At 46.7% G+C, this 15,675-nt stretch overlaps 2 protein-coding genes across 3 annotated transcripts in view; one reads left to right on the top strand and one right to left on the bottom strand.

The window, feature by feature from the left end:
- The first annotated feature begins 135 nt into the window (after positions 1 to 135).
- On the top strand, positions 136 to 2,021 carry Ccdc96 (coiled-coil domain containing 96). The gene has a single exon (XM_057773006.1). The coding sequence runs from the start codon at positions 136 to 138 to the stop codon at positions 1,897 to 1,899; it is 1,764 nt and encodes a 587-aa protein (XP_057628989.1). The 3' UTR covers positions 1,900 to 2,021.
- Positions 2,022 to 9,057: 7,036 nt separating this feature from the next.
- Tbc1d14 (TBC1 domain family member 14) overlaps positions 9,058 to 15,675 on the bottom strand; it is a 111,515-nt gene continuing 104,897 nt past the window's right edge. For both annotated transcript variants that reach the window (XM_057771808.1, XM_057771809.1), the window contains 2 exons: positions 10,908 to 11,166; positions 9,058 to 9,258 (listed from right to left, as the gene is read on the bottom strand). In XM_057771808.1, coding sequence (XP_057627791.1) covers positions 9,193 to 9,258; positions 10,908 to 11,166 — 325 coding nt within the window. In that variant the 3' untranslated portion in view covers positions 9,058 to 9,192. The remainder of the gene's footprint in view (positions 9,259 to 10,907; positions 11,167 to 15,675) is intronic.

Raw genomic sequence — 15,675 nt, forward strand, 5'->3', positions numbered from 1 at the left:
TTTAATATTGCTGGGAGGCGGCGAGAAAAGGAAGGCGGGCGACCAATCGCGGGGCTCACCGCGCGCGCCCTGGTTGCCCCGGGAAACCTAACAGCAGGCAGCAGCGGTCCTCAGACCCGAGACAGTGGGTCCAGCATGGACAGCCACGACGGGGCCACAGAGGGCGATGGTGGAGCCGAGCAAGACCTGACCAGGCAGCCATCCGAGATCAAGGTCAGCTCCGAACCTCAGACTACGGCTGACCCTCCGGAGCCAGGACCGGAGCCAGGGCCGGAGTCGGGCCCGGAGTCGGGCCCGGAGCCGGGACCGGAGCCGGAGACCCAGCCGGAGACCCAGCCGGAGACCCAGCCGGTTGCGGACGGCCCCAAAGCAGAGGCTTCGGAGGGGAGCGATGATGCGCGTGTCGAGGTCCTGGAAAGTCTGGAGGCCGCTGAGGCTACGGGCGAGGCAGTAGAGGCCGCGAGCGAGGACGTGTCCCAAGAGCCAGAGAGTCTGCCAGAGCCCAATCCCGAGACTGAGCGGGAATCCAAGGAGCTGGACAAGGACGAAGACGAAGAAGACGATGAAGATGAGGAGGACGAGGAACCCGACCGGCCAGAGAAGCAGAAGGACAAGGTGAAGAGGATGAAGAGCAAGGAGTCATGGTTCCGGCCCTCACTGCCGCTGACCACGATCGTCGAAGAAGCGGCTGCTCCAGCCCCACGGGCAGAGAAAGAGAAATCGAAGGAGTCTGAGCGGAAGCGAGGTAGCAAGGATTTCGAGGCGATAGGTCGAGAACGACGCAAGAAAAGCAAAGAAGAGCATCTTTTCCCTGGAGAGGAGGAGGAGGAAGAGGAAGATAAGGATAGAGACTACGACGACTTCGAGTGGTCTGCGGATGTTCGGAAACTGCAAGAGCAGCAGCTGCGTGGGGAGCTAGTGGACCAGTATCACGCCCTGCTGGTGGAGCGGAACCGATACCAGCGCTACAATGTGTACCTACAGCAGAAGATCTCCGATACACTACGCAAGAAGGGCCTGGAAGCAGCTGAACCTGCGGACAAGAGTGCGGAACCAGATTCTCCGGAGAAAGAGCAAGCATACTTGCGCTATCTGGCCATGCTGGAGGAACTGAAGAAACAAGAGGCGGACGACCTAGAGTGGTACCGCGAGGAGGTGCGTGAGCTGAAGCACCAGTGCCAGGAGAAGCAGGCCAGGGTGGAGAAAGAGTGGCGGCGCTTCCAGACCCTCAAGAAGCAGGTGGTGATGCAGGTCATGGGCAGCTGCCGCATGCGCGGTGGGCGCCAGGCGGCTCTGAGAGAGGTGGAACAGATCCAGGCGCTGGAGGATAAAAAGGAGAAGGAGATGAGCGCCTTACGCCTCGAGAACGTGCAGCTGAAGCAGAGCCTGGTACACTTTGAAACCAGGATGAAAGCCCAGGAGGACTTGGCTGAGGGACTGCTCCTCATTGACTTTGAACAGCTCAAAATTGAGAACCAGACCTTCAATGAGAAAGTCGAGGAACGAAACGAAGAACTTCTAAAACTGCGCACTAAGGTGACCAGCAACGTGCAGATAATAACCCACGTGAAGGAAAAGCTGTCTTTCATAGACACGGAGAACTCATGCAAAAAGGCACAACTTTTGGAAATCGAGGCCCAGGTGGCCCTAGGAAGAGACCTATTGACAAAGACAAAGCAAGCCCGAGACAGCCTGCGAACTGACAACGTCAAACTGAATCAGAAATGTGGGCTTCTGGGTAAGGAATCACTCCTCCGAGACTTAGAAGAAAAAGTGGATAAGACAAAATTTCTCAACAGGCGTCTGGAATCCCTGAAGCGCCATCATGCGGGGCTCACCTTGTCCTGCAAAGGGGTGAAGCAAAAGATCAGGGAAGCCAAAGCATTCCTCCCCTCTTGACAGGACAGTTGACAAAAGCTCCAAAACTCTAGAAACTTTGTCCCCGACTCTCTTCTGCCCTCCCATAGTCATTCTAAATGACTTGAGATACAACTTTATTTTTGTCATGGCCAGCTTCTAAATTCCTGCTGAACACATCGGGTTAAGTAAAATATATCTACAGAGAGAAAGTGGGGTGATTAAACCGACTAATGAAGAAAAGCCTTTCTGCCCAAGCAGTCCCATTGTCTAGAGGGGTGTTAAAAACTGTTCATTGTCTGCATGTAAGGTTCAACCAGTGGCCAAAGTACAGAAAACCCCTGTGCACTGGTCTGATCACTATCATCTTGAATTAGCTCACAAATTCCCTTCATCTCTCCGGGTGGGTGTGTGGGCATGTGGAGACAGCTCTTGCTCCTCACCTTGATTTTTCTGAAACAGGGTTTCTTACTCAACCAGAAGCTTGCATTTTCAGTTAGACTGCCTGGCTAGCACGATGATCCTGGGATCTGCCTGTCTCTGTTCCCCAGCACTGGGGTTACAGGCATGCAAGGCCAAGTCTGGCTTTTTTATGTGGGTGTTGGGGATTTGAATTCAGATCCTTGTGCTTTCAAACAAGTACTCTTACCTTCTGAGCCATAACCTGTCATCAACACCCTGGCTGTTGTCATTACACAACCCTCTTCTTTTAAATGACACAATTTTGTATTGGCTTTGAAGTCAATAAAATGTAAAATCCTTTTTATGACTTCCATGGCTTGAACACACTTGACATGAAACCATTCAAATGCATTACTGACGATAGTTCAAAAACTGATTTCTTACACACACACACACACACACACACACACTTGTTATAGTTTTGGTTTTTCCTCTACTCTGTCCATTAAGGTCATAATGAAGCAGTTAGTTAGTGCAACTGCAATGTTTTCTTTGTGGCTTCAACAGCAGAGGGAGCCTGGATTCTACAGTTGCGGAGGCCCCCAAGTGAAATGAGCAGTGGCATTAGAAGTGACAAAATTTTTCATTGTAATGATGTCCTTCGGGGTTTTGATTAATTCAGCTGATTTCTATCCATCAGCTAACCAACTGAATGCTCCCTCATGAACCTTGAACAAGGTCAGCAGTGGGTCATGCAAGGCACTAAAGTTAGCATGCCTCTAAGTTGCAAATATGTCCTAACTAACAATCATCTAGTAAGTCACCAGTGGGCCCTCAATCACAACACCTCATGCTGGGATTACAACTAATTACAAGACACCCTTCGTTTTTGATTACGTCCCCATGTGGTTCTAATTAGATTTAACATGAGTGCTTGATCATGAAAATTTCATCAAGTAGTTCAGGGCCTGAAAAATTTTTAAAAGTTGATATGCATGAGAAATGGCCCCTTCAATATCAAACGAGGGTCTTTAACTCAGCCACCTACTCAGGGCCAGCCTAAGGTATTGGTGACTTGTTACAATTTTGGTGACTTGCTACAGTTAAGATTCTTTAATTTTTTTTTTTTTTTGGTTTTTCGAGACAGGGTTTCTCTGTGGTTTTGGAGCCAGTCCTGGAACTAGCTCTTGTAGACCAGGCTGGTCTCGAACTCACAGAGATCCACCTGCCTCTGCCTCCCAAGTGCTGGGATTAAAGATTCTTTAATTATATAAGTAGAAAGAGGTTTGTGTAAGTTCATCCACAGATAATAATTTAGGGGTTTAGCACTGGTATGAGTTACCTGTCCATAAAGTATGTATTAAATCCATGTATTTAACCTCAGAAGGTTCCAGGGTGCAAGTGATACATGCCATAAAAGGAAAGCATCTTGGAGCACATGAGCTGTGTAGTGACTGGTCCAGCTACCTTTCAAATTATCCTTAGTTTTACTTTAATAACTAATGGCAAAATATGTGCATATTTTAATAAAATTGCACTATTTAGTTTTGCTTTTGTCTTGTTTTCAAGACAGGGTTTCCCTGAGTAGCACTGGCTGTTTTAGAACTATCCCTATAGAAGGCTGACCTCAGACTCAGAGATCTGTGCCTGCCTCTGCCTTCCATGTGCCGGTATTAAAGGCATGCACCACCACTGCCCCAGCTTAATAAAATTGTACTCCCGGGGTCAGAGAGAAGCCATGTAGCCCCACCAGAGACAGATGTCAAAACTTTACCCAGTAAGTCACAGTCATGTGGCGATACACAGATTAATAGAAAGAAGAGTTAGCCAATAAGAAGCTAGAGGTAATGGGCCAAGCAGTGTTTTAATTAAAAAAAAAATTGTACTCCCTAATTTTAAAAAAAATAGACAGTATCACATTAAAGGCCAACTGGCCTCAAATTTGTGACCCTCCCAAATGCTAGTATTAAAGGTGTATGCTGCCACAGCCAGCTTCAACTCTAACATTTCATCCAAAAACTGTCAAGGAGAAATACAAGTATACCTAAAAGATGGGGAATGCCCAAACTGTGATCCTGCTGACCCAAATAGATACCTGTCTAAGCCTCCTCATATTGATTCATGAAATGGAGAAGAAGCATTCGGAAAAAAGAGTGCTTTCTGTTGGATGGTAACATTAGGATGAATTTTCCCTTTTTGCTTTTCCATAGCCTCATCTTACATATGTTAATATTTATAATATATAAATAACATGCAAATATTCAAGGGAACACTTTTACATTCCTAACTTCACAAGCAGAAGATAGTAAAAGTCCCAAAGATGTAGTTCAGGGATAGAGTGTTAATCTAGCACGAGCAAGGCCTTGAGTTGGTTCCCCAGTACTGAACTGGAAAATGGATAGCACATACCAGTTTAAGCAGGGCTTGGTGCATGCTTATCACAGCTACAAAGTGAGACCACACTCTTCTCCCTCCCCATCCTCTCTCTCTTGCACAAGATACTAAAAGTTTATAGGCTAAAAGCACAAATCTAGTTTCCTAGAGAATGTTCGTGGGTTAAGGGGCAGTTCAATTTTTATTAATATTTCATAGGCCCATGGAAAGAAGCTAGGTCACTCAGCCTTAGTTGCAAAGGGAGAAAAAGGGTTGGGTTTAGAGAATTTCAGTGAATTCTCCAAGATCAGAGTTAAATGGTAATGGCTGACCACTGACTGTGAGATTCAACTCCAGGGTTCTGCTCTTGTCCTCCAGCCAAACTATGTATAGTCTGGGTTTATTTCTGGCTAGGAGTATCTCCAGGAACTCTAAAACAGGCACGAGAAGCTACTTGGAGAAAAGGTGGTTCTCTCACTCCACACAAAACTCCCTGCAAGGTATAGAGATCCTGGAGGAAGGGGTAAACAGGGACTTTGTTGGCTGACTTAAGACCAGAGAGCAGCATATCATTCCAGAATGAGCCAGCAGTGGGGGGCTGCTGGCAGTCCTGACAGAAGAGATATAGACACTATGTCATGGCCATGGCCATGTTATTCAGCAGGCTTGAATAACATCAAATATTTAATAGCATATTTAGCCCCACACAAAGCATATCTACTCATTTCCATTCAAGTTCAAGCACTTCTAGATCTTGATGAGGTCCTATTTAAGAACTGGTTTTAGGTTCCAAGGCTGCCCTCTGCTGGGCAGGCCCTTGCCCTTGTTCGCCTGAAAGCTCTGCTCAAGGTTCAGTAATAGCGCTTTCCTCCTGCTGCTGGACACTATTGTAGCAGTTCCTCCACTCTTTCTTCAGGCAGGCTCATGATGGGCAGGGTTTCTGAATTGCTGGCCCCACATTGACGGCATTCAGCAATGCATACTGGAAGTATTGGAAGGAATGAGAAATGTAGGCCACAACCAGCCCTGTGTTTGGGCTCCAAAAGGTCCAAAGCAAGTGTAATCTCTCCAGAAAGCATGCAATCTCTCAGGTGGTATGGAGACCAGCTCTACCAATCTGCTGTAGGCGCCTGAGCAAGCATTTTGTATCATATTCTTGGAATGGGAACAACATGTCTCTTATGTGGGGCTGCTGTGAAGATTAGTATTAATAATCCATGTAGAAAGAACACTTGGTCCAGAGCCTGGTGTGGCTGGAACAGTCAGCTAGCACTGAGCAACCCCAGACCAGAGTCTTAGCACCTCACCTCATGGCATGCAAAGAACAGTGGCTCAGAGAATAAAGCCATTGATTTAGATGGAAAGGTGGAACCTATGTCTGTCCCTGCTGGAGGCTGTAACACAATGGGCAATCTTACAGTGGTCTTGGGAGGTTTGGAGGTGATAGCACTGGGGGACTGAAAGGAGAGTGACATATACAAGCATTTGTCCTGCCTGGTTCCAAGTAGCTTGGGGACCCTACTGCATTACACAGCCACTTTCCTAAGAGGCTCACAGGAAGGAGCTCACCCCCTGCGCCCTCAGGTTTACAGGTTCTGAGAAAGCTCCAGAGTGTGAAGAGCCTTGGCTCAGCAGCTAGCACAGCGTATATAAATGTGGTTGTCTGCTCTCATGGGAATGCAGACTTAGGGTAGGGAGGTCAAGGAAGCAGGCTTCAGACAGTACAGCACAGCTGAGATCCCCAGCGACTTGGAGCGGACATGCTGAACTCTGGAATCCCCTGAGGAGGAGAGTAACTGCCCTGCTTTGTGTCTCACAAGCCTACAGTTAAAATACTTCCTGCTACACTTTAAAGCAAGAATGCCAGCTTTAAACCAAAGTACACAGTGAACATAAGTAACAATTTTACATGACTTTATTTAATAAAACCACGTATTTACAATTCAAAAAGTCCTAGTTTGATACATTTTACTAAATAAAATTAAAGGTTAACTGTACAAGCAATTAAAACATGATATGTAGCAAGTGTTATCAGGAGTTTCCTATTGGCAAACATGGAAAATATAGACACAAACTGAATAGTTAGAAGTACCTTTGAAGTGAGCATTGCTCCCAAGGTGACAGGAAGCCTCCCTTGCAAGCTCCCTCTAGAGTGAGAGCTGCCCAGCACCCTCAAGTTTAGGACTGAAAGTCAACTGCAAGTGAGGTGGGAGGTGCAGACTTCTGTAGGACCTGTTTCCAGTTTGCCAAAACAGGAGCAGGAGAGATGCCCTCAGAGAAGAGGAACTTTGGAACGGTATAGCCTCTAAGGAGGGCACATCAGGCTCATACAAACAGGCTATGAAAACCCTGTTTGGACTAGAGATGCAGTCAGTGCTTGGCTGGCATGGAGTCCTGTTTGAGAACTTCATCCATGTCCACAGATTTATGTCAAACAAGAAAAGTTAAGAGCTGGGTTGTGAACACACAGAGAATTCCACATTGGCATTCACAACAAGGTGCCCAAGTCCCCTTGTCACAACACTTTCTGTATGACTTAGGAATGTCTTTATGTACAGTAAGAAAATATATACATCTTGAGAGAACAGATGCCCATATCATGGAATAAAACTAAGTACATCTGAAAGGAACGATAGCAGACAGGTCTGGGTACTCCGCTCCTCATAGGCCAGCTGGGCCTGGGCTACATTCAGTATCTGATGTCAAGAATGGCTGGATCTGGAGGACACTGGATGGCTGATGAAGACATCCTCCTCCAAGAGGTCAGACATCAGCCTTTCACACTAAGGCAGAGAGCTATATGGAGGGTGTTCGGTAGCCTCCCTGGAGAAGCCAAGAGACTACAGATGAGACTCCAGGAAAAGAAGAGTGGTGGCATGGGTGAATGGTGTGAATATGACAACCTGCTGATGCACTGGGCTATCACCAACAAGCACAGCACATGAAGGGAACCCATGCAAATACACTGTCATAAGGCCGACCCAAGTCTCCCTGCCACATGCTGTAGTCAGTCAAGGGCTCCCCAACGGTTGTCAGACACTAGAATGATGGAGAGGATGATTTCTGGGGGTAGCAGTTATGGTTTCAGAGGGCTATGGACTATAGACCACATAGGCATTTGCTGGAAAATAGGTTCTCAATCCAGGCCTACCTGTACCCTCAGGGACAAGGATGCCAGTGGATTATCAGGAGGTAATCAGTTTCCACAGATACTGGATGTCTTTTGTATTATTCTATGCAAAAACTATTCTGTGAATTTGGATAATCAAATTACTTATACAAAGTTCTCAAGTCAAGGAAAAGCTACACCACCAACACCCTCACCAATGAGCTGAGAGAAATCAGCTGGAAAGGGAAGGGCTGATGACGCCGAGAATCCAGAAGACTGCCCTTCTCTTCAGTCCCCACAGCAGTGTGTGAAGCTTATCTTCTAAAGCCAGATGGGTACAGGAGAGAATCACTGGCACTTAGGAGGAGTCCAGCTACTCAGGTGACAAAAACAAAAAGGGACATTCAGCTAAAGCAAGGAAACTGTCTCCCACACAGCGATGTTTTCAGAGGCTGCCATGACCAGCCTCCCAGAAACACGCAGGTTAAGAGAAGCAAATTTTGCAGTCTCTTCCTACCCCTTTCTTTACAGGGCCCATCTCTATCACTTCTCAGCATGTGGCTCCCCTGCTCCAACCACTATGGCTCCCAAGACGCAATGAATGTTACTTTGCAGAGCGGGATCCTATTGTGAACTTCAGTCTTTCTGCTGTCATGTGTCAAGGCAACAGGGTCAAATGACAGCACAAAGGTCAGGTGAATTTTCAGGAGTCTATGAACATTCGCCAGCAACTACCCTACAAGGTCAATCTTCCATATGCTGTCCTTGGCAGGGAGATTTAAAACACACCCTTTGGGCTAGAGACGTGGCTCAGCGGTTTAAGAGCACTGACCGATCTTCCAGAGGACCCAGGTTCAATTTCCAGCACCCACATGGCAGCTCACAACTGTCTGTAAGTAACTCCAGTTCCAGGGGACCGGAAAACCATGATAAAATACCAATGCTCGTAAGATAAAAATGAAGTTAAAAACAAAACAAAACAAAAAACAAAACAAAATCACCATCTCTGGAAAGATTATCTCAGTAACTAAATAAATAATTCTTTTCTTAACCAACATACAAGCCAATAACATCTCTGAGGTCTCCTAATAATATTTCTCATGCCTCTTGGCTAAGAAAGATTGTAATATACCTTCCAGTAGTTGGCATAATAGCATCACAATTTAATTAACTGCGCTGGAATAAAGGAGCAAGGAGACAGCCTGCCCTTTCTTGAACCCATGTGGAAAATGCAGTGGCTAGCCATGACCAATTCCAGTGCAGAGGTCCACTGAGCCGCTTAAGGCTAAGCCTGGATGTAATTCTTTAAGAGCTGCTTTGTTTTAAGGCCAACTCCAGCATGAGAAATCCAACATGGAAAGAGCTCCTGTTCTTCACAGGCTTCAGTCTGAAAGCACACAGGTGCCATGTGGAGCTCTGCTTCAGTGCCAAGTGCGAGGAACCCCTGAGCCTCAGTGTCTGAGGGATGGGCTTCCCTTTTCCATTTCCCGGCTGTCTTTCTGCAGCGCAGACAGCACCTAGAATCACAGAGAAGACAGCTATGGTTAGACCCACAGGCCAACTGACCCGAGAATCTCATAGGAACAGTAGAAAAACAGCAGCCATCTAACACTCCCATCCCACCCCCTACAAGCCTGTTCTCTGGGCTGCTGGCTAGCCCCTGAACAAAGCAATGAGGCCCAGGTTTCCCCCAAGGCACTAACAAGTCCTCCTCCCCCATGATGCTCACGTAGTTGGTCCCTCTCACCAGCGAGATGGCCAGACAGAGGCGTGACACAGTCTTGAAGTGACTGCTCCCTCCTCTGCTCTCCCAGCTTTTGGCTGACACCTACAAGGAGCACCCCACTGCACTGCTGCCTAACAGCAGTGACAACCAAAGGCTACATTCCTGAGCCCACTGCATGCCAAGGAGAGCACTCTTTGAGGCCAGACTGCCATCACTGTCAACCTACCTTTCCATCTGGATTCAAAAGCCACTATAAGCAATAGGATGGAAGATCCCAAAAACCTTCACACAGGCCCCACCTTTCAGAGGGACTCCCCTGACTCTCCTTGGTTTCAGGCTCTGTTGCCACCATCTTGAACGTCTCAGGAACGTTAGAGCCAAGATCCCATGCTTCTATTCACACTGTTCTTTATTAATCAAAGAAAGGCTCTCCTCTGCCCCTGGATTCCTGACGATAATAGCAACGTCAGTTCCGCTCCTGTATGAACTGAGTACACCTTCTTAATTGCTTTGCTGAACTATAATTCATAGGCATTTCACCCCCATAAAGCATGCAAGTCAATGGCTTTCCAGATCTTCAAAGGTATCTGCAAGCCTCACCAAAAGTCAACTTTAAAGCATTTTCAAACATCAAGCAATGTCTTGGGCTGCTGAAACAGCTCATTGGGTAGAAGTACTTGTCACCAAGCCTGAAGACTGCATTCAATGCTTGGATTCCCACAGCGGAAGGAGAGTTGTCTGCTGACCTACACACTTGTTGTGGTACATGCACTGCCCCTCTCTCATGTAGTCATACACACAGAAAACAATAAATGTTTTTTTTAAAAAAGAAGGTTAGGGAGGAGGGGAGCTTTCTGGCACAGTCCTACTGAGATGGCATAGAAGTACTGACACTACAGAATAGGGGCAGTCTTCCTACACACATTTGTAGTGGGAGCTGCGGGCTGTGTTCCTGCCGCCCCAGCTCCTGATAGCCTGGCTAGCTTATGCCCCGAAATAACAACACACAAACTGTATTCTTTTAAACACTGCTTGGCCCATTAGCTCTAGCCCTTACTGGCTAATTCTCATATCCCGATCAACCCATCTCTAATAATCTGTGTACCATCAGTCTTACCGGGAAAGATTCAGCATGTCTGACCTGGCAGCTTGCTTCATTGCGTCTGCTCTGGAGAGGAGCGGCATCGCGTCTGCCCCAGAGAGGAGAGGAAGTGGCATCTGAGCTCACTTCCTCTTCCTCCCCACATTCTGTTCTGTTTACTCCACCTACCTATGTTCTAACCTATGAGGGCCAAGCAGTTTCTTTATTATTTAACCAATGACCTTCCTCCATCACACATTTCTCGAGCTGCCAGAAACCCAGACATGAGCCAGGCCATGAGCAGGCTCACTCAGCAGCACGCTGCTTCAGCCTCACAGCTGTGTCGCACACCCACTTACCTGTGCCCATTTCTTATTCCGGCTCTGCATCTGGACTGTGGCGATGGATGCGAATACCTCATCTGCTGGCAGGTCCTCAGGCAGCCTGGTCAGAAACTGGGCACTGTGGATGAAGTCCATCCTCGTCAGGATATCCTCGAATAGCTTCAGGATGCCCAGAGCGGTGCGGAAGAGAAATTCCTCCCCGTCTCGACAGAACACGTCCCAGATGCGGCAGGCCAGGTCCAAGGGCAGGGACTTACTGTACAAGGTGAAGATCCTGGGGAGAGGTTTGGGATGGCTTAGGCATGCACAACACCTCGAGTCCCTGCCTTTTATACACTGTGCATTCACTCTGAAGGCCAAAGTACATTTCACAAAACAGCACTGTTAGCATCAATGTGTTATCAAACACCACAAAACTTCTGAATCACAGATAATGGAAAACTCCTACTTGGAGCAGATGTCTATCAATCACCACTATGTGCTTCCTGAGACAGATGCCTGTCTAGTAAGACAGGCTATATATCTCAATAGAGCTTGGAGTCAGGTAAGGAATAAGAACAAAGAGGAGAGAGTACTATTCGTCATTCTCCTTGTAGGGGGTCAGCAAGGCAGCAAGGTGTGAATTTTTCTGAAGTCACTATTTGATTTTTGAGACAGAATCTAGTTAGAAGCAGACTAATGCTGGCTTGGAATTCATGATTCTCTTGTTACAACCTCTGAGTGATGGAATATAGGTGCATATGCCTGGTTTTCTCAAAAAATCTGACCGTAGATTACTAAAAACTGACCTTATACTTTAATAATGCAAACCATCAGATGAAAGGCATTCTCTTAAAAAAATAATTGAGAAGACAGGTGGTGGCGGCGCATGCCTTTAATCCCAGCACTTAGGAGGCAGAGGCAAGCAGATCTCTGTGAATTTGAGGTCAGTCGGGTCTACAGAGCTAGTTCCAGGACAGGCTCCAAAAATACACAGAGAGCAAGGCGATGGTGGCACACGCCTTTAATCCCAGCACTTGGGAGGCAGAGGCAGGCGGATCTCTGTGAGTTCGAGACCAGCCTGGTCTACAGAGCTAGTTCCAGGACAGGCTCCAAAACCACAGAGAAACCCTGTCTTGAAAAACCAAAAAAAAAAAAAAAAAAAAAAGATACACAGAGAAACCCTGCCCCCCCATATAGATAGATAGATAGATAGATAGATAGATAGATAGATAGATAGATAGATAGATAGAGATAGATAGAGAGAGAGAGAGAGAGAGAGAGAGAGAGAGATAGATAGATAGATAGATATTGAGATGTCGATATAATTGAGAGCTGAGGAGATAACTCAGTGGTAAAGTGAGGACCTGAGTTTGACACACAGCACCCAGGTGCAACGACATGCACTTGTAATGTCAGGGCTTGAGTCAGAGAGAGGCAGATCCTTGGGGCACACTGGGCAGCCTGCCCAGCCTACTTGATAACTCTAAACAATGAGAAACCCTGCCCTTAAAAACAAGTTGAATGGCTTCTGAGGTATGATCCCTGGAGCTGACCTCTGCCCACACATGCATATACACTCATACACAAATGATAGTAACAATCCAAACTATTTAACACCTCTGCTCTAGGGTCAAGCACTTCTAACCTGGATTGAGTATATGTCATCAGGTGTATCCTGAGCATGTGTCTGTTTAGTATTATAAAGTGAGAAGTCTGGGTATGGTGGTACACATGTGTAACTCTAGCCCTTGGGAGGCTGAGGAATGTAGAAACCTAACCCACACCTTCCCACATGCAAACACCAGTCCACACATGGGAACCATGTCTCCCATCTCCTTAAAGACTGATAAGGCCAACAAGGACAACAAAAAAGATTCCTCCACATATTTTTTTTTTCGATCCCAAATCCACGAACTAAACTTTATTCTTTTCTTTCTCTCAGGTGGCATAAAACACTGAATTGAGATTTGCATGTGGAACTCCATCAACTCCTTTAGGCAGGTATGAGACAGCACTGGAACAGCAAGGCCAGGTCTCCCTGAGGATGACTATGTACCAAACCTTTCTGATTCTAAATAGCTCCTTTTGTCCTCCCAAGATTTATTTTTAATATTTTAAATTATGTATATATGTGTGAGTACGTGCACATGAATATAGGTACCTATAGAAGCCAAAGGCATCAAAGGTCTCCTTGGAGCTGGAGTTACAAGTGGTTGTGAACTACCTGATGTGGGTGCTGGGAACCAAACCTGGGTCCTCTGAAAGACTTGCAGTGTGTGCTGTTAACCACCGAGCAATATCTCCAGCCCACTGGCCAAAAGAAAACAGAAGACCAGGATAGTCTCAAACTTGCCATCCTCCTTGTGTCAAGTCTCAGAGTCCTAGGTCACAAATACTTTTTTGAAGCCTGCTGTATTGCTACTTGCTACTCATTGGTGATGACAATACAAAGTGCTGAACAGACAACCCAGGAGCAGAAGGGACAGACAAACACAGATGGGATTTAAGGATAGAAAGGAACTGTCAGGAAGGTGTGCACTAAGCGTGCACAGAGGGCTGAATACATGCGAACTGTCTTCTACGTCGCGTGTTCGGGGAAGAACACACTGCTGAGGAGGGGCAGTTCCATTCATCCTAAAGAGCAAGCAGGCGGCCAAGAGAGGAGCTCTAGGATGCTCACCACACCTGTGGCAGAGTTCATGACCAATACATGTCTGAGGGCAGCATGATGATGAATCATGGCAGATGATGAAGCAAATCAGGTACTGGAGAAAAAGCGGTCCGGGAAGAACAAGGGCACAGAATGAGCAAGGCCTGCTAGACAGTTCTATAGGCTCTGGACTTTATCCTCAGTGGACTGTAAGAGTCCGAGGGAGCAGGGAAGCTGGCCCAAATCAGGTATGGCCTGGACAGTTGTGGGGAAGCAAAGAAAAATCCCAAGACATCAGGTCACCGGCTGAGCCACCCAAAGGATAAAACCGCCATTTTATATTCTGAGGCATGATTTGTGCTGAAAGTCAGCCATGCAGGTGATATACGTACGCATTTGACTGTCGGTTCAAAGGGAAACTCTGTGCCAGCAATAGAGCTGTGCAAATAGTCTGTGTAGAAAGGACCAAGTCAAGAAACGACAACCAGGATCAGAACGTGAAGGCTATCAAATTGCTCCCCAGCCTGCATTGCACATAGAAGAGTCTACCTGACCTCACTGTTAACAACTATTCTTTGTTCTACAACGGAGTACAAATGGTTACGGCTTAGAATAGTATATTACCTTTAAATTTATGTGCCTTCTAAAGAAAATCTTTGTTTCATAGCAGATACCTCCTCATTCAAGTCTCAGCCCTGGTGACCTCCTTGGGAGCCTGTTTCTGACCCTCAGGATAGATGAGTCTTCCTGCTGATTTGTTGTTTTGTATGGGGGAATTCTGTTTAGTCTTAAATATGGACATCTATTTCCTCACAATTCAGTGTCTTCATGAGATCAAGGTATAAGTAGGATGCCCAGCTTTTTCTGAGGCCTTTCCCCTGGCATGTAGAAGGCCCACTCTTCCCTGTGTCTTCACATGGCCATAACCAAGTGTTTCCTGTCAATGTTCACATTATACTTTCTGCATCCCCTTCCTATCCGTCACAGTTCACAGAGCAGCCACAGTTCTCTCGGAGACAGTACAGTGCTGGTAAAGAGGGGCTCTGTTGTTATTAATACTAAATTATTTCTCTGTGCCTTTCATACCTTTGCATCTTTAGGGCCCTGCAGACTCCAGCAGGCATCTTAGTAACATGCTTCCAAAAGTCCCTCTCTGCTCAGGTCAGGGGCCACCTATAGCCATCAAAGCATGAGTTCTCTCAAAGAATATGTGGCTGTGACTAAACTCCTCCTATCCTCTGCTCTTGGCTATAAGTGCCTCTAGGACTCAGGTCTTCCCTCAGTTCTCAGCAGTCCCTTCATATTCCCTTCTTTCCCCTTTGTTACCAGGAGACTGCAAATGCTTAACTAGACTTCAAACCACATTTAGGCTCAAAAGTCATAGAAAAAGAGCTGGGAAGCACCTCCATGGGCTGGTGAGCCACTTCGCTCAGCCACTGGGCAGCAGTTGATGCCAGGTTGGCTCTGGCTCTGAGAAACTGGACAGAATAGGAGAGTTGATGTACGCACGTAGCCCTCCCCTTATCTTAAAGCCCAATTTCATATCTTCTCTATGACTTAAGGCTCCCAGCCAGTGACTACGTACAGGAGTGGGGTATGCAGTGAAGTCCCTTGCCTTCCCAGGCCCTTCTAGTATTCCTACCACAGTGGAAAGACAGAATTTGAGAAGAGATATTTCTTTGCTCAGGCCCTTACAAATACTGAACAAAATATTAAGCAAGGCACTTTCAGGGCTGAGTCCAACTATTATAAAGGAATGCATTTCTGTGCTGCTGTACCAATGCCATGGGCTTTCAAGAGTAAGACCAGAGCTGGGAGCATCCATTATTCTATAACACATGTGGGCAGAAGGGATAATCTTTCCGGCTGAGCCTTCAGTATTCCCATAAATATTTTTAATCTAGGCATGCCCAATCCAATCACTTTTCTGAGTTTGCACTGGATCAGATATGAAAAGAACTGAAGCTGCAGGACACACCCCCAAGGAGCCAGTCCTCTTTACAGAGAGACCCTGGGCTACATGTGAGCAGCCCCAGGCTGCAAACCACAACCCAGAGGCACTCTTGCTCTTCCGTGGAGCATACCTCCTTACTACAACCCAAGAGGAGGCATTCTTACCTCCACTTTGCAGATGAAGATACTAAAAACAAA

The sequence above is a fragment of the Chionomys nivalis genome, chromosome 6, assembly GCF_950005125.1.
Source record: "Chionomys nivalis chromosome 6, mChiNiv1.1, whole genome shotgun sequence".
Classification (NCBI taxonomy): domain Eukaryota; kingdom Metazoa; phylum Chordata; class Mammalia; order Rodentia; family Cricetidae; genus Chionomys; species Chionomys nivalis.